The 18,731-nt window shown below is 37.6% G+C and overlaps 6 protein-coding genes across 8 annotated transcripts in view; 2 read left to right on the top strand and 4 right to left on the bottom strand.

Annotated features, from left to right (window-relative positions):
- Positions 1–333, top strand: part of LOC104713855 (L10-interacting MYB domain-containing protein-like) — an 8,614-nt gene extending 8,281 nt beyond the window's left edge. Inside the window, exon 6 of the mRNA XM_010431081.2 lies at positions 1–333. This exon is cut by the window's left edge and continues 1 nt beyond it. Within this exon, the coding sequence (XP_010429383.1) occupies positions 1–255 (255 nt within the window). The 3' untranslated portion in view covers positions 256–333.
- On the bottom strand, positions 285–2,160 carry LOC104713870 (protein DEHYDRATION-INDUCED 19 homolog 5-like). 2 transcript variants are annotated; one of them, XM_019233357.1, is made up of 5 exons: positions 1,925–2,155; positions 1,648–1,781; positions 969–1,046; positions 623–870; positions 285–536 (listed from the first exon to the last, which is right to left on the bottom strand). In XM_019233357.1, exons 1-5 carry the CDS (start codon positions 2,004–2,006, stop codon positions 419–421), a joined length of 660 nt encoding a protein of 219 aa, XP_019088902.1. In that variant the 5' UTR covers positions 2,007–2,155; the 3' UTR covers positions 285–418. The 2 variants fall into 2 exon arrangements, with proteins under 2 accessions (XP_019088902.1, XP_010429402.1); XM_010431100.2 differs by lacking the exon at positions 969–1,046 and having other exon boundaries at positions 623–900; positions 1,925–2,160.
- Positions 2,502–4,828, top strand: LOC104713839 (syntaxin-42). 2 transcript variants are annotated; one of them, XM_010431054.2, is made up of 8 exons: positions 2,502–2,847; positions 3,001–3,280; positions 3,598–3,687; positions 3,845–3,925; positions 4,086–4,163; positions 4,253–4,318; positions 4,419–4,499; positions 4,573–4,828. In XM_010431054.2, exons 1-8 carry the CDS (start codon positions 2,657–2,659, stop codon positions 4,678–4,680), a joined length of 975 nt encoding a protein of 324 aa, XP_010429356.1. In that variant the 5' UTR covers positions 2,502–2,656; the 3' UTR covers positions 4,681–4,828. The 2 variants fall into 2 exon arrangements, with proteins under 2 accessions (XP_010429356.1, XP_010429363.1); XM_010431061.2 differs by having other exon boundaries at positions 2,657–2,847; positions 3,004–3,280.
- LOC104713828 lies at positions 4,909–7,280 on the bottom strand. The gene has a single exon (XM_010431044.2). The coding sequence runs from the start codon at positions 7,187–7,189 to the stop codon at positions 5,138–5,140; it is 2,052 nt and encodes a 683-aa protein (XP_010429346.1). The 5' UTR covers positions 7,190–7,280; the 3' UTR covers positions 4,909–5,137.
- LOC104713818 lies at positions 8,194–13,390 on the bottom strand. The gene is made up of 2 exons (XM_010431033.2): positions 12,479–13,390; positions 8,194–10,310 (listed from the first exon to the last, which is right to left on the bottom strand). Exons 1-2 carry the CDS (start codon positions 13,388–13,390, stop codon positions 8,343–8,345), a joined length of 2,880 nt encoding a protein of 959 aa, XP_010429335.2. The 3' UTR covers positions 8,194–8,342.
- On the bottom strand, positions 14,823–16,945 carry LOC104713811. Its single transcript, XM_010431020.1, has one exon. It carries the CDS (start codon positions 16,879–16,881, stop codon positions 14,911–14,913), a length of 1,971 nt encoding a protein of 656 aa, XP_010429322.1. The 5' UTR covers positions 16,882–16,945; the 3' UTR covers positions 14,823–14,910.

The raw sequence follows: 18,731 nt of genomic DNA, 5'->3' as shown, positions 1-18,731 counted from the left end.
GATCAACTTGCTAATACTGATACAAGCCCTATAAACCCAAAGAAGCCTCGAGTTGATGAAACCCAAACCATGGCAATAGAGGATGCAGTTGAGGCTATTCAAGCGTTACCAGACATGGATGAGGAACTTATATTAGATGCTTGTGATCTGCTTGAAGATGAACTCAAGGCGAAAACTTTCTTGGCTCTAGATGTAAAACTACGCAAGAAGTGGTTGTTAAGGAAACTACGACCTCAAGTAACTAAAGAATTATGAGCTGTATACAAACAAAGTAGACGTTTGAAGATAAACAGAAGAAGCTCATTGGCTTATATTATAGACTACTCTAGTGTACTTTGCCAGAGTTTCATATATAATTACTTCAACACTAAGAGCAACAAAGATTCAAACAATGTATCACATCTTTTCTAATTCTTACTCAAAAGTTGTCGATGTGATCGAATATGGCTGACGATATTAAACATTTTACAAACTCTCTCTTCTTTGCCTTCTCTAGTAGCTCCGTATCTGACAAGGGAGACAGCAGTTTCCCGTCTCTGAAAACATGCAAAAAAACAAAATGAATCTTAAGACAAGGTTTGAGAAAGTGAAACAAGAGACACAGAACAAAGAAGATGCTTACTTCTCCGATGAATCCCTAATAGAGCTCTTCTCTTCCAAGCTTGCTTCACCTGACAAGTTAGGCAGTACAAGCTTGGACTGGTTTTGTGACGGCGGATTGTAGATAAATGATAATAACGGGTCAGGAACACTTTTAGATGTATGGTTAGTAGACAGTGGCTCATCCATTAGAGACTGTAAATATTTCCTAGTCCCTGGAGAAAACGCTGAATATGTCTCATCCTTGTAAAGTCTCTGCTTTTGTTCAAGGTAAGTTTTCGTCAAGGAACCCAAATGCCTCTGATAGAAGTATACCATCATTTGGAAAAAGGTTAAAAACCAAGAAGAGTAAATTTAAAAAAGGATATCTTTAAGACATCTCTGTGCTGCGTGGTAATGTGATCAACCATATGCATTTTCACCCATCTGCTACAAACCGGACATATCTACATCACAAACCAAAGCTAATTTCGTAAGAAGTTATTACATTTATCATCACGAAAAAGACTACTTTCATCACTCAAACCTGAACCGGTTATAATTTCTAAAGGTGATCTCTATAAGCATCAGGGGAATAGTCCAAGAAATCCCTACCAACTCTCTCTCTCATTACAGAACCACAATCCTACCTACTAAAGTAAGCATGCAAAAAGCACTAGAGTACAAAGAACATCGAAATTCACAACTAACTACTGTTTCACTGTAAAACCTCAGTGTCTAACAAAAAGAAAAGCAAATGAATTTTGAAGATGTGTTAGAGATGGAACCAGTTTCAGAACAAAACCCTTTATTATAATAGTAGAGAAACAGAACACTAACGTAACAAGAGTAAAACTCTCAAAGAGAACTAAGTTCTCTGGCCTAACCCGATCGAAACTTCCAAAGCACTCTCTAGCTTGGATGAGTCATTACAACCTAGACTTCATCTCTATATGTATATAATAAACCGTAAGATAAAACCCTATGAGAAAAGGAAATAAAAATAGAAATAATCCTAAGTAGGTAAATAGAAATATTCGTAACAAGATGTATAAGAACTGCAATTACCCCATTGTTAGCGTCTAGTTGATGATGCTCCTCGTCGATATGGTGACACAATTCAACTAAATCATAATCATCTGAGCTAAACGGGCACGGATACTCCACTGCCATTTCATCATCTTCAAACTCGATACATGAACCTATTAAACAAAATGTTTCACAAAACCTTTATTAACAACACAAAAAGTCACAAAATTTAAACCCACTACTACACTGTACCCAAAAACTCAAAGCTAATGCAAATTGGTAAAAAAAAAAAAAAAGAAGGGATTTTGAAGCTAACCAGACTGAAACTTGGCAAGTTCTTCTAATCGATATTTCTTGGAAGAATCAAACCCACAAATGCCCAACAAAGCTTCTTCCATTTGATTCTGAATCCAAAAGAAAAAAAAAACAAAAGAACCTGAAATGAAAATCTCAGATCACTTTTTTTTTATTATTACAATTATTAAATGAGCATATTCTTGCTCGTGTATTTATAATTTATTAGCATCTGTCAGTACTTTTTTGTTCAGCCTGAAAGTGCGAGGAAACACACCTAAAAAAGGCAAGAAGACCTTTAAATGTGGTCTTCTTTTTTCTTACAAGAAGAATCCATGGACACGAATCTATTGAGGTAAAGCTAAACTGACCAAACTACCCCTAACTGAGTAGTTTACCCTGAACAACCGCCGTCTCTTTGTTGACTTCTTAGCCGCGTAGAGTCCACGGGTACTTTCGTCTTTTACGTCATCGTCTTAAAACGTGTGCTCCACACACTGATATTGACCCAATATCACAAGTGGCAAAAAAAAAAAGCCTAATAATATATAATTGAGCCTTTTCAAGCCCATTTTAATAAAGCCCAAATAATCATAATCCTTCGTCTGAAACACTGAAACGTTGTTTATTTGCGATTCAGATTCGTTCGCTTTTTCTCCGACGACGCAAGCTCCGAATCCGAGATCGTGTTCTTTTTTTTCTCCGACGAGGAACAGAACGACGGTGTATAGGAACTTATTATTGTTGGGCATTGATGGCGACTAGGAATCGAACGACGGTGTACAGGAAACACAGGGACGCGTGTAAGAGCGCGCGTGCTCCTTTATCTCTATCGGCGTCTGATTCTTTCGGTGGTCCGGTGATCGAAATGGTCAGCGGTTCGTTTTCTCGGTCAAATCACTCTTCTTATGCTCCTTTGAACACCAACGAACCTGGTCCATCAAGGTAATAAGGGTTCTTGTTTGTTCCGATTTTGTGATTTGATTCTGAAAAAAAATTGGGGAAATTGATTCGAAATTTTTAGGGTTTTAAAAAAAGCTTTGTTTTCTTGCTTTTGACGTATTTGTTCATTCTGATCTTTGTTGTGATTGTTTGCAGTAGTGATGATGCTTTCACAATTGGTATGCCACCAGCTTGGGTTGACGATTCTGAGGAGATAACTTATAATATACAGAAGGTGAGAGACAAAATGGGTGAATTATCAAAGGCTCATTCAAAGGCTTTGATGCCTACGTTTGGAGATAACAAAGGGATTCAACGTGAAGTGGAGTTGCTCATTCATGATATCACTGATTTGTTGAGGAATTCAGAAAAGAGGTTGCAGAAGTTATCTACTAGAGGGCCTTCAGAAGAATCTAATCTCAGGAAAAATGTGCAGGTATTGTTGGACTATGTTAACTATAAAGAATGTGTGGCCGTTAGCTTTTCTTTTGTGCTTTTAGACAGTCAGATAGGGGTAGGTGGTGGTGGTAAAATGATCCTCATATGAAACTTTCTTGATTACCATCTTATGGACATTATCAATTAGCAAATTGTATGAAGTAAATTTGGGGTCTTTTCTCTCTTGTATATAACAATCTTTGGGTTATTGTATGTTTAAAGTTTATAGAATGAGGTTGAAGTTCTGTCTACATGTATGTATAGTGGGGTTCTCCAATGGACTTGACCTACTCTTTGACATACTGTTTTTGACAGCGTTCTCTTGCAACAGATCTTCAGAGCCTCTCCATGGAGCTCCGCAGAAAACAGTCTACTTATTTGAAACGTCTCCAACAGCAGAGAGAGGTATGGTTCCTTTATTTTCAGTTAACAACAGGTAGCTTGGAAGCTTTTATTAATATTTTGGTGCTTTTATTTATATTTGGTGCTTTTATTCAGTTAACGCACCCTAAGATGGACGAATTTGGTGCTTTTATTTATATTTTGGCTTCTCTAATCATAGGGTCAGGATGGAGTAGATTTGGAGTTTAACATGAATGGAAAGATGCCGAGACTGGATGAAGACGATGAACTTGGTGGGATGGTAAGTGCTTAATCGATGTGTAAAAAGTATATAATTGACATTACGAAACACTTCTTATGGTTATCAAGCTAGAACAATTCAGTTTTCCCAATCAATTACCATTGCATTGCTTACATTGCCAATACCATACTGAGATTCACTGGTCTTCAACAAATCTTAGGGTTTCGATGAACACCAGACAATCAAGTTGAAGAAAGGGCAACATGTCTCAGCGGAAAGGGAAAAAGAGATACAACAGGTAGCTTGCAAGCTGTTACTCTTATCATATTTTACGGTGCTGTTTGTTTCATTTTTCAATGGTGATTTTAACTTCAGATTTCTTTTTAGGTTTTAGGGTCCGTGAATGACCTTGCTCAGATAATGAAGGACTTATCAGCTCTTGTGATTGACCAGGTTTCTTCTTGCTGACTTTTTAATAAGCGGCATATAAATGGATACAAAGTTTTTATTGGTTTCTCAACAATTAGTTTTCTCATGTTCTTGTATCAATTAGGGCACTATTGTTGATCGGATAGATTACAATGTCCAAAATGTTTCTACATCAGTCGAGGAAGGCTTTAAACAACTACAAAAGGTTTGATTCTTTACCAAAAAAAAACTCTTTGTGAATACTACAGAATTTTCACCTTATAGTGACATTTCAACAGGCGGAGAGAACACAACGAGAAGGACCAATGGTGAAATGTGCGACGATACTCCTTATACTTTGTTTCATAATGATTGTTCTTTTAGTCCTTAAGAATCTTTTGCTTTAGTTATACACACCTTGTCTTTTGTTGTAACAAACCATAACCATGTTTTCTTTTCTTGTTCTTCATTTTTCCAATGAGATTTTTTTGTAGAAAATGAAAGGCTCAAAATGTTTGAAATAGGTAAATCATATCAAAATAAGATTGCAAGATTCTTAGATAATAATGACTCATAACGGAAATGAACATGTAAAATACAAGAAATCGAAAAGAAAAATCCTGAGCACATTAAAATATAAGCATATATATGACAAATCTACAATTTAATTCAATGCAGCCATTGCTTATCTTATTTGCTTCATCTGGTGAAGTGTAATATAATGGACGATGGGGATGACTTGGACGGACAAATGGCTCAGAAATTGAACCGCACCGCCCTATGCTGGTGCTAATAACCATTAGACATTTATTTTACTACAGGCAGCGAAAGTAATGAACCTCGTTTGTAACTAGAGTAAACTGCTCATTGTATAGCACATGTCGTTTCTTCCTTAGAAATCCAGCTCAGTGTTGGTGGAGAATGAAGTATTGTGTTGCAATCAACCACCTCATCTTGCTTCAGGCATTCTAAAGAGCAAAAATATTCATCTGAGGATCCAAGCATCTTCAGGATGACAGGAAAAATGCAATGCAACTTACATGAGCTGCAAAATGGACGAGATACACTATTATTGAGCACCACCTCATATGATACATTTCTATCTTCAATTGTGCTTCTTGGCATGAGATTTGAAAAGTTTCCGAGCACACACTTTGTATGCAAACTAGTCTGGTGATCTTTACATGTGTAGAACCATTTCTTTGGATCGGTTTCTTTTTCACAAATGTCACACCAATATGTACCACTTGCTTTTTCGTCATAGCATAATGAGAGAGGATGATCGTCAACTCTATGCTTTACCACTTGTGGTAGAGTGGCGCATTTGAAGCATAAGACAAATTTGCAATCATCTTCAATGCATCTAAGCACATCATTACCCTTCTCGTTGCAGCCATTGCACCTCTTAATCTCTCCAACTTGTGAAATGTAATATAAGGGATGATCAAGACTAGTTGGATGGGAAAATGGCTCAGATATTGAACCGCACCGAACATCGAATGTCTTATCCCCATGCTGGTATCTGAAACCATTGGAATATCTACCACAAGCAGCACACTCAAATAAATCAGCCTTGTTTGTAACTAAAGTAAGACGTTCATTGTGTAACACATGCCATTTCATTCTAGGAAATCCAGCGCAGTTTTGGTGAAGAATGAAGTCACAATCCATACAACCATAGAAGGACTGAAGACATATTGGATGGGTGCATGCGCGGCACCATTTGTTGTCGTCGTCACAAAGAACACCATTAACGTGGAGTCTTAGGTGATGCTCTTTGTGGCTAAAATGTTGTATTATGTTGTCATCTATTATTACGTATGGCTCTATATCCTCTGTTTCTTCAGGTACTCCTTCGAGTTCTTTCCCATTCCACACATCTTTCGTAGTAGCACATTTCGAATGAACGACGTAGCCTGGACACCTCTCACAACAAAAACCTCCACAAGTCCAGTCCACCTTCTTCCTACAAACTCTACACACAGAATTCACAACACCAAGAAGAGAAACTCGAGAGACACGGTGATCATGCCGATTAATGTTGATGAGGCGCGGTAAGTCAAGACAGTCTTGGTGAATCATGAAGTCACATTGAACACAAATGTAAGGGCTTCTATCTCCGTTCAGTCCACAAGCATTACATGTAAACGAAAAGAGTCTTGGGAGAAGGGTGAGTTGGTGGTCATGAGCTTTCAAATTCAGAAGAGACTGTTGTGGTGGGTTTAAAACACAACGCATATCCAAGGAGAAGTTGCACGGAGAGCAATGATAAAACAACCTATCATCAATCTTTCTTGTGCAAAGACGACATTTTCCATCAGAATAGTCCGGTGACTGACCTGTGAAGAGCTTAAGAGGGTGTAAAGGGTGGTACGAATGGTTTACCTCTGACGGGTGTTTTTTAAACTCAGATGGCCTCGATACGCAACCTTCATGGAAAGCTAACTCACACTCCAAACATACGTAAGGAAACTCAGCTCCAGTCTTCCCACATTTAGCATCACATCTGAACTTGCTCTGTTCCTTGTGAAGGGTAAGCTTGTGGTGATGCGTCTCGGAAATGTCAATGACCTCTGGTGGTGGGTACTTGGCGCAGTATAGATCCACGTCGAAGTCACAGATCTCACAATGATAGAACAGGTCACTGATGCTCCTTCCACATAAATCGCAGTATCTACTTGGTCCTTTAGTACTTAGAAGCTGAAGAGTGTGTTCCGGGTGAGATGGGTGTTTGACATATTCAGAGGGCTCATCGACACATTTCTTGTGGACGTAAAAGTCGCAGCTTTTGCAATAGTAGCCATCACTGATAGCTTCTTGCAACAAGAGTCCACAGCAATCACCTTTCCTTAGATCATTACAAGGCATCATAAGATGTTCATGGACCCACGGCATTAACACTCCCTCAGAATCCATGTTCGTATACTATGGCGATTTGGAACAAGAAGAAGAAGAAAAAGGTTTGGGTCTGAAATCTCAAAGCTTTCTCCTTTCACGTTTCTTCCTATATTAAAAGTCTTCTCTTAAATCTCAACGACGATGGTCTTATAAAAATAATAGGTGTCAGACCTTTTGATTCTGTCTGTTGGCCTTTCATTGACACTAAAAACAATAAATAAAAAACTTGTTACTATTTGTAATAGTGACAATATATCTAATCGTATTATTTTATTAAAACAATCCACTTGTAAAAAATAGTCAATTTTTTTCAAATTGTTTTGCTGACTTAGTTTGAAGATTGATAAATTTTGTGCAATGCTGAAGATATTGAGACTTGAGAGTAATGTGTGATAGAACCTTCCACTTGCAAAATTACAAAAATTCACTAGATGACTATAACATAGAACGAAGGTATCTTTAGTGTTCTCGAAAATCATAATTGTTTTATTAAACCGAAACACAAAATAAAAAAGAAGTCAACTCTTGATTCTTTATTATTGTCAATAAAACCGAAGAAGAGAGACGACACAAAAATATATATACGAGCTCAATATGCCAAAACTGGTACAGTGCCTACGTGACAGAGTCTTATCAACAGATTGTCGTATCAACTCGAGGGCGAATGTGTTACAACAATGGAGTATCGCTCTCAATCACAGACTCGATAGAAACAGCATTAATTCTTTTCGGTTTATAGCTTCACTGAAGATACAGAGTAACAGAATATAAATAGACTACTCCACGTGCCATTTTACTCCTTGTGTTTCAAAGACTCTCTTAACTCATCCCTAATTAATTCTAGCATTAGTAGTATATGCTTCATTGATTCTAGCAAAGTATAGGTGGTTAAATGATCCTCATATGCAACTCTTTGATTACCACCATCTTGTGGACATTCTCAGTTAGCAAATTGTATTTGACAAGCTTGGGTTTTTTTTTTTTTTTTTTGTTTAAGGTGAGATTGTGTAGAAAACGAAAGGCAGAACAGGTTAGGTCATATAGAACTAAAACTGCAAGATTCTTAGATAAATGACACATTAAAGGAAATCAACTTATAATGGAAATGAACTGTTGTAAAAAGAAATGGTACAAATCTAAAAGAAAACCCCCACTCGCTAGACATCTTGCTTCAGACGGTACTATAGCAAAAAGTAGAGCAAAAGTATTCATATGAGGTTCCAGCTCTCTTCAAAATGATAGGAAAAATACAACGCAACTTACAGTAACTACAAAATGGACGAGATATGGTATCATTGAGCACCACCTCAAACAATTGGAACCAATTCTCAATTGTGCTTCTTGGCATGAGATTTGAAAAGTCTCCGAGCACACACTTCGTATGCAAACTAGCATGGTGACCTTTACACGTGTAGAACCATGTCATTGGGTCGGTTTCTTTTTCGCAAATGTCACACCAGAATTTACCACTTGCCTTTTCGCCATAGCATAGTGACAGAGGATGATCATCAACTCTATGCTTTACCACTTGTGGTAAAGTGGCGCATTTGAAGCATAAGACAAATTTACAATCATCTTCAATGCATCTTAACACATCATAACCCTTCTCATTGCAGCCATTGCAACTCATCTCTCTATCTTTCGAAATGTTATATAAAGGATGATCAGTATGACTTGGATGAAAAAATGGCTCAGTAATTGAAATGCACTGAACATCGAATGTGTTATGCCCGTGATGGTATCTGAAACCATTGGACCATCTCTTGCAAGCATCACACTTAAAGTAATCAGCCTCGTAATCAGCCTCGTTTGTAAGTAAAGTAAGACGTTCATTGTGTAGCACATGCCATTTCTTTCTAAGAAATCCGCCACAGTTTTGGTGGAGAATGAAGTCGCAATCCATACAGCCGTAGAAGGACTGGAGACAAATGGGATGTGTGCATGCGTTGCACCGCTTGTTGTCGTCACAAAGAACACTATTAACGTGGAGTCTAAGGTAATGCTCTTTGTGGCTAAAATGTTGTATTATTGTGTTGTCATCTATCACCACATATGGCTCTATATCCTCTGTTTCTTCAGGTACTCCTTGGAGCTCTTTCCCATTCCACACATCATACCTAGTAGCACATTTTGAATGAACCACATAGCCAGGACACCGCTGACAAAAAAATCCTCCACAAGTCCAATCCACCTTCTTCCTACAAACTCCACATACAGAATTCATGACACCAAGAACAGAGGTTCGAGAGACACGGTGATCATGCCGATTAATGTTTATGACGCGTGGAAGGTGAAGACAGTCCTGATGGATCATAAAGTCACACTGAACACATATGTAAGGGCTTCGATCGCCAGTCAACCCGCAAGCGTTACATGTAAAAGAACGGAGTCTTGGGAGAAGGGTGAGTTGGTGATCATGAGCTTTCAAATTCAGAAGATGTGGTAGCGGTGGGTTTAAAACACAATACATATCCAAGGTGAAGTTACAGGAAGAACAATGATAAGAAGAATTATCATAAAAGTTAATATTTCTTGCACAAAGCCGACATTTTCCATCAGAATCTTCTGGTAATTTACCTCTGTGGAGCTTAAGTGGGTGCCAGAGGTGGTAAGAGTGGTTTACCTCTAACGGAAGCAATACACAATGGTCATGGAATGATAAATCACATTCAGTGCAGTTGTAAGGAAACCCATAACCAATCCTCCCACATTGATCACAACCGAAGTGGATCAGCTCCTTGAGAAGGGTGAGCCTGTGGTGATGAGTCTCAGAATTGTCAACAACATCTGGTGGTGGGTATTTGGCACAGTATAGATCCACGTCGAAGCTACAGATCTCACAACCATAGTATAGAGTCTTGATATACTTGCTACATAAATCACAACATACACGGCCGTCTGGGTCAGGACGTCGAAGCTGAAGAGTGTGATTGGGGTGAGATGGATGCTCGATATATTCGGAGGACTCATTGACACATTTCTTGTGAACGAAAAAATTGCAGCTTTTACAATAGTAGCCATCACTGATGGTAGCTTCAAATTGGCCACAGCAATCACCTCTCCTAGGATCATTCCAAGGCATCATAAGATGCTCGTGGATCAACGGTAGTGACACTCCCATAGAATTCATAGTTGTATACTACGATGTTTGGAATAAAAAAGGAAAGAGGAAGAAGAAAAATAAGAGAAGAAGAAGAAGTAGAAAATGGTTGGATCTGAAATCAATGCTCCTTTCATGTTTCTTCCACAGTTAAAAGTCTTCTCTTAATTAATCCCAACAATGCTCTTATCAAAATACTGTAACAGTTATATTTTAGATATTTCCAGACGTTTTGTTTTAGTGGTCTTCCGTTAACAATATGAATAGTTATTACTTTTGTATGATAGTGACAATATTTAGAAATAATCATATTGTATAATCAAAACAAACCACTTGTAAAAAAAAACAGTCATTTTTTTTATTCTTTAGCTGACTTTTGGTAACCATCCAAATAAAGGCCAACTGTACCATCGGTTCCGAAACACGATGAGACGTTCTAATCTCGATGAAATTTCAAATTTTTGTATATTTTATTATTTTATGTTCAATAATATTATACAATTTAACTTGAAAAAATCTTATAAAATGGAACAAAAAAAAGCTTAAAAAATCTAGAATATTTTATTAAAACGAACCACTTGTAAAAAATAGTCAATTTTTTTCAAATTGTATTGCTGACTTAGTTTAAGGATTAATATATTTTGTGCAATGCTGAAGATATTGAGAATAATGTGTGATAGAACCTTTCACTTTTACAAGATTACAAAAATTCACTAGATGACTAACATAGAACGAGTATATCTTTAATGTTCTCGAAATCATAATTGTTTTATTAACCCGACTTCAAAAAAATATCGGAAACTCTCCCAGACATAGTTACCAAGACACTCTTAGCCACCATGGTTTCGGACGTCGGTAAAAGCGAAAAGCGCATAGTAGTATGCTCATTGACTCTAGCATAGTAGAGGTGGTTAAATGATCCGATCCTCATATGCAACTCTTTGATTACCACCATCTTGTGGACATTCTCAGTTAGCAAATTGCATTTGATAAACTTGTGTTTTTTTCGTTTTATATAGATTAATTAAAATTGCAAGATTATTAGATAATGATACATTATAGGAATACTTAACTCATAAAAATAAACACTTTAAAAAAAGGTAATACAAGAAATCTAAAAAAAGATAACCTTTTGATTGCTTTCAATACAGGCCCTCAAATATCCTCCTATTTAGACATTCACGAGAGCAAACATATTCATTTGAGATTTCAAGAATCTTTATGATGGTAGGAAAAATGCAACGCGACTTGCACATCTTGCAAAATGGACGAGATATACTATTATTGAGCACCGCCTCATAGTATTTGTACCAACTCTCTATTGTGCTTTTTGGCATGAGATTTGAATAGTCTCCAAGCACACACATTGTATGCAAACTAGCATGGTGGTCTTTACACGTGTAGAACCATGTCTCTGGATCGGTTTCTTTTTCACAAATGTCACACCAGTATTTACCACTTGCCTTTTCGCCATAACATAGTGAAAGAGGATGATCGTCCACTCTATGCTTTACTATTATTGGTAAAGTGGCGCACTCAAAGCATAAGGCAAATCCACAATCATCTTCAATGCAACTTAGCACATCGTATGAACTCTTGTTGCAACCATTGCATAAAACTTTTTCATCGAACCTCGAACGTGTCGTGTAATATAAGGGGTGTTGGGGATGACTTGGATGGAAAAATGGCTCAGAAATTGAACTGCATCGAACATCAAACTTTCTATCCCCATGCTGATACCTGAAACCACTAGACTTTCTACCACAAGCACAACAGTTAAAAACATCAGCATCTCTTGTAACTAAAGTAAGACGGTCATTGTGTAGCACATGTCATTTCAGTTTAGGAAATCCAGCGCAATCTTGGTGGAGAATGAAGTCACAATCCACACAACAATAGAATGATTGGAGACAGATGGGATGGGCACATGCGCTGCACCGCTTGTTGTCATCACATAGAACACTATTAACGTGGAGTCTTAGGTAATGCTCTTTGTAGCTAAAATGTTGTATTGTGTTGTCATCTATTACCACATACGGCTCTATATCTTCTGTTTCTTCAGGTACTCCTTCAAGTTCTTTCCCATTCCACACATCATTCCTAATAGCACATTTCGAATGAACGACATAGCCGAGACACCGCAAACAAGAATAACCTCCACAAGTCCAATCCACCTTCTGGTGACAAACTCCACAAACAGAATTCACAACACCAAGAACAGAAATTCTAGAAACACGGTGATCATGCCGATTAATGTTTATGACGCGTGGAAGGTCAAGACAGTCTTGATGAATCATAAAACCACATTGAAAACACACGTAAGGGCTTCGATCTCCCTTCAAACCGCAAGCATTACATGTAAAAGAATCGAGTCGTGGGAGAAGGGTGAGTTGGTGATCATGTGCTTTCAGATTCAGAAGATATTGTTGTGGTGGGTTCAAAACACAACGCATATCCAAGGTGAAGTTACAAAAAGAACAATGATAAAACAATCTATTATCAATTTTTCTCGCACAAAGACGACAATTTCCATCAGAATAGCCCGGTAATGGACTTGTGTGGAGCTTAAGAGGGTGCCACGAGTGGGAAGAGTGGTTTACCTCTGAAGGGTGAATTAACTCTGATTGGCGCCATACACAATCCACATGGAAGAATAATTCACATTCATGACATTTGTATGGAAACTGTGCACCTATCATCTTCCCACATTTTGCATCACAGTCGAAGTGGATCCGCTCCTTGAGAAGTGTGAGCTTATGGTGATGCTTCTCAGAAACGTCAATAACCTCTGGTGGTGGATTCCTTAGACAACGTAAATGAGCGCTGAAGTCACAGTTGCCATCACAACGATAGAATAGATTCTCGATGTATATCCCACATAAGCTGCAGTGTTTATCGTAATGACTTTTAAGGAAAAGAGTGTGGATGGAGTGAGATGGATCCTTGACTGTTTCGGAGGACTCGGCACATTCTTTGTGGACAAAAAAATCGCAGCGTTTGCAGTAGTAACCATCACTGATAGTTTCAAAGAATCCACAGCATTCACCTCTGCTCAGATCATTCCAAGGCATCATAGGATGCTCATGGAGAAACGACATCAACACTCCCTCAGAATCCATGGTCGTATACTACAAAATTTGGAAGAAGAAAGAAGAAAAGTTGTTTCTTGCGAATCAAAGTCTTGTCTCGTTAATCTCAACGATCCTTAGTCGTTATATTAAAAAAAGCAATTACAAAATCCACTAGATGACTTAACATAGACGAAGGAATCTTTTGGTGTTTTCGAAAACCATGAAATATTATTAAGACGAACCACTTGCCAAAATTAGTCAATTTTGGTTATAATTATTAGCTGTCTTCGTTTTTCTTTTCCATTTTTATAAAATGTTTAAAAGATTCTATACGAAATTTAAAATGTTTGTGAATATTTATATTAATATATTAGTTCTTGATAGAGAGCGAAAGCTTAATAACTGTCGAAAACGTTAGAACTCTAGGAGAATTTGGATTTACAAATAGATCTTGCTTAGAACGTCGTAATTTGTCGTAACTTGACGAAGAAGCAATAAGGATAGGATCGAGATTGGGAGCGATATCAACGTGGTATTGCAAGTCTTTCTTGCAGGGTTTGAAAACAAGCTCTTAGGTTAAAAATCCTCCTCTCTATGCTTTACATAAAGCTCTCGTAAAATTTGTTTATTCAATAATCAATAATGAGTCGGTCTCTTTAAATAAGAAGAAGATGATGAAAATCCTAACCGAAAGAAGAAGCAAACAAATACAAGCCCAAATATACATTAAGCCCATAAGAAACAAAACCTAAATAATGAATGAGCTCAAACGTTTGCGTTGAAAATGCGCTGCATCAGTTCTTCATATGAAATCCTAAGGGCATCTTTAGTGGGAGAACACTTTTGGGTGTTCTTAGAGTTAAAATATTATGAAAATAATGTAAGATCATTAGTTTAGATTTTTGTTAAGAAGTTTGTTATTAGGAGAACATGTTTAAGATCATAAGATTTAATAATATAATAATCTTAAACATATTACATTTAGAAAAACTTTAAAAATAACATTTAAATTGCAAACTTATAAAACTTTTACTAAAATTCAAAATACAATACCAAATTTTTATGTAACAAAAAAAACATTAAAGATAAAAAAACATATTACTTAATTAAAGCACACAAACATTTTATTTAATTACTACATAGTTTAATGTCCAAATTTATTCCATATATTCTCAATCAGATCCTCTTTTAATTTGTGAAAAATTGTTTGCAAAAAATTGTATCAATTCACAGCTTGCCACGTCAGCTTAGAACTGAGCCAAAATCAGTTTTACATCAAGAACTAAAAAAAGTGTTCTAAGCCACTATTCATTATTTTCTAATTTTTTTGGGTTTAGAATACTTTTGATGTTTCCCTGTAATGATGGCCTAAGACATACAGACTATACAGTATAGCATTATTAATGCAATCAACACGTACATGATAAACAAGGAAATTGTAGAAGAAATATTAAGAAAGTTTGAAAGATACTTTTTGCGCTTAATTGTAAAAGAAGAAGAAAAAAAAACCAACGATTTATCATCATACTTTATTAGTTCATTTCATCTCGGGCTTCAACAATATATCTTCACATCATTCGCACGGGCTTTGAGTACAAAATAGGGCATCGTAAAGAGCAAAAGTATGAGTTTGAGGTTCCGATCGTCTTCAAGATGATAGGATTCATGCAACGAGATTTACAATACCCGCATAATGGCCGAGATACACCATTATTGAGCATCACCTCAACTGATATATGTAAAAGGTCTAGTGTGCTTCTTGGCATGAGCCCTGTAAAGAATCCGAGCACACACTCTATATGCAAACTGGCCCAGTGATCTTTGCACGTGTAAAACCATGTCTTCGGATTGGTTTCTTTCTCACAAATGTCACACCAATATTTACCACTCGCCTTTTCACCATAGCATAGTGAGAGAGGATGATCGTCAATTCTATGCTTTACCATTTGTGGTAACGTGGCACATCTGAAGTCCAAGACAAACCCACAACTATCTTCAATGCATCTAAGCACAAAATTTGCTCTCTTGTTGCAACCATTGCATATTTCATTGTTCTCTGGTGAAATGTAATATAAGGAATGATGAGGATGACTTGGATGAACAAATGGCTCAGAAATTGAACCGCACCTAACATCAAATGTCTTATTCCCACCCTGATATCTGAAACCATTGGACATTCTAAAATAAGCCTCACATGTGAAGAAATTGGTCTCGCTTGTAACTAATGTAAGTCGTTCATTGTGTAGAACATGCCGTTTCTTTCTAGGCAATTGAGCACAGTTTTGGTGAAGAATGAAATCACAATCCATACAGCAATAGAAGGGTTGAAAAGATATGGGATCAATGCATGCATTGCATCGCTTGTTGTCCTCACATAGAACACCATTAACGTGGAGCCTTAGGTAATGCTCTTTGTGGCTAAAATGTTGTATTGTGTTGTCATCTATAACCACATATGGCTCTACATCTTCTGTTTCTTCAGGCTCTCCTTCAAGTTCTTTCCCGTTCCACACATCTTTTCTTGTAGCACATTTAGAATGAACGACATAGCCAGGACACCTCTGACAAAGATAACCTCCACAAGTCCAATCCACCTCCTGCCGACAAACCCCACACACAGAATTTACGACTCCGAGAAGAGAAGTACGAGAAACACGATGATCATGTCGATTGATGTTTATGAGGCGTGGAAGGCCAAAACAGTCTTTATGGATCATGAAATCACATACAAAACAAGCGTAAGGGCTTCGATCACCCTTCAAGCCGCAAGCATTACATGTAAAAGAGATGAGTCTTGGGAGAAGGATGAGTTGGTGATCATGAGTTTTCAAATCCAAAAGAGACTGCGGTGGTGGGTGTAAAACACAACGCATATCCAAAGTCAAGTTACACGACGAACAATGATAAAACATTTCATCATCAACTTTTCTTCCGCAAAGACGACATTTTCCATCAGAATAAGCCGGTGGTTGACCAGTAAGAAGCTTAAGAGTATGTAAGGAGTGGTGAGCGTGGCTTACTTGTGAGGGATGCTTAGCCTCTGACGGTTGCCATACGCAATCCACATGGAAGGCTAAATCACATTCAAGACATTTGTATGGAAACCCATAAGAAACCTTCCCACATTTAGCATCACAAACGAACTGGATCAGCTTCATGTCCTTGAGAAGGGTGAGCTTGTGGTGATGCGTCTCGGAGATGTCAATAACCTCCGGTGGTGGGTGCTTTGCACAGTATAAATCCACGTCGAAGTCACAAAGATCACAACAAAAGCATAGATCCTTTATGGACCTTCCACATAAATCACATACATGACGTGGTCTATTTCGAAGCCGAAGAGTATGAATGGAGTGAGATGGGTGTTCGATATATTCAGAGAACTCCGCACATTTTTCATGGACGAAAAAGTCGCAGAACTTGCAATAGTAACCGTCACTGATAGCTTCAAAGCGTCTACAGCAGTCGCCTCTCCTCATATCATTCCAAGGCATCATAAGATGTTCGTGGAACAGCGGTAGTGACACTCCCTCAGAATTCATGGTCTTTAGACTAGGAGAGATTGGGAAGAAGAAGAAGAAGTAGAAGAAAAAGGTTGGATCTGAAATCTCAACAAAGATATGATCCTGTCTCAAAAGTCTTCTCTCGTTAATCTCAACGACGACACTCTTAAAAAATTATTAGTTGAATTCTAATATATCAGACTTTTGCATTGGTGGTCTTTCTCTTTCATTAACAACAATAAAAATAAGTATTATGGTTGAATAGTGCACAATATAACTGTGGGGAAAATTAATAACAAAAGTCCACTAGATGACTAAACATAGACGAACGTATAATCCGAAAAATCATATTATTATTAAAACGAACGAAACACCAAAACTGGCAGTCTGGCACAGACGCACAGTTGATAGATCACCGAAACAGAGTATTTTTTTTTGAAGAAAAACAGAGTTTTGTAACAGACTTCACGTGATTCCCACGTGCTTTTTTAAAACTCCTTGTGTTTTTAAAGACTCTAGCTCATCCCGAAGCTTTGCTACACTAGTACTAGGCTCTTTTTCACCAACTCTATTTTAGAATTGAAGGTTTGATTCTATAACAAGATAGACTTTCCCAACATGGTGTCTTTGTCTTCCAATTCTACATTTCCGAGATACAGATCTGCATAGCTGTCATATGGGTGAGGTTGGGAAAGTCTCTCTATTAGTTTGCTTGACATCATGTTTATGATGAGAAACCCATAAGAAAAATTGAAAGAAGAAGCTTTGGGTTAGAGATTTCCGAAACTCCACCAGCCACCAGGAGCATTCTTCCTTAATTAAGACATAGCTTTGATAAACCCAGCAGAACACATGAGAAGATGCCAATAACTCCAAAGCGATGTCTTAATTAAGGAAGATGCCAATGACTCCTGAGAGAACAAGAACACATCACCGGTTTAGCGACATCGATTCTCCAAAATAGAGAAGAAACTAGAACCTGAAAGAACCGCTGCAAAAGTAAAGTTACCTGAACGGGGTGGGGTGCAACTTGCAAGCCAAGTTTGCGATGACCAACTCCCTCAATGGATATTACATGCATTCCTTTTCTTATACTATATAGAGAGGTGGTAAACAAGCATTGAGAGCATAATGCCTACAATCAAAAGTTACAGTTGGGGTCGAGAGAATCAACAAGAAGGCCTAAACTTTTAAGAAAAACAGAAGCAACAACATATAGAGAAAAAGAAACGCACACGTATATGTTTAATTTTCTGTCATAATTAGAGACCATCACCGTGCAAGCTCCACAACCACCTTCGCCGGACCCGAGCTTTGTCCCGGTAAGTCGTCCTAAATCTAAAGGAAACAACAAAAGTATGAGCAAGTTAGAAGAAAAAAACATCATCTCTGACTCTTGTTGGAGCATAGCCTTACCAAGCCATCTTTAAACTAAGAGACATAAAGAGAAAGTGGAACACATCTCTCTGTTTATAAAAAATCTAAAGTTGCACAACTCAACTAATAGGCACACATACACATATCTGCATATCTAAGAAGAATATTTCCAACACCAGAGTAAAATTGATTTTTAAGAAATTGAGCTTAGAGTCAAGTGATCATGTATCTAAAATTGATTAATTTGAGATATTCAAGAAGGGTCATATGAGTCAAGCCATCAGGGCAACACCTCTACGAATACCATTAACGTACAGTATCGCCTCCATAGACTCATCTCCCGGTTGCCCCATCTCTCCTTGGTTCTTCACTGAACCAATTACTAAGTGATGTAGAGAGGTCAAAATTAAAGAAGAAGATGGAGACACTGGTGATGCTCAAAGGATCAAACTAAAGCACAATTACAATGAGAGACTAAAAGAGAGCCTATAGCTGTCAATTGGGCTCTCGGC

The sequence above is a fragment of the Camelina sativa genome, chromosome 2, assembly GCF_000633955.1.
Source record: "Camelina sativa cultivar DH55 chromosome 2, Cs, whole genome shotgun sequence".
NCBI classification, from domain to species: domain Eukaryota; kingdom Viridiplantae; phylum Streptophyta; class Magnoliopsida; order Brassicales; family Brassicaceae; genus Camelina; species Camelina sativa.
The sequence above is the reverse complement of the archived record's forward strand: the minus strand, read 5'-3'. Positions and strand labels throughout refer to the sequence as shown.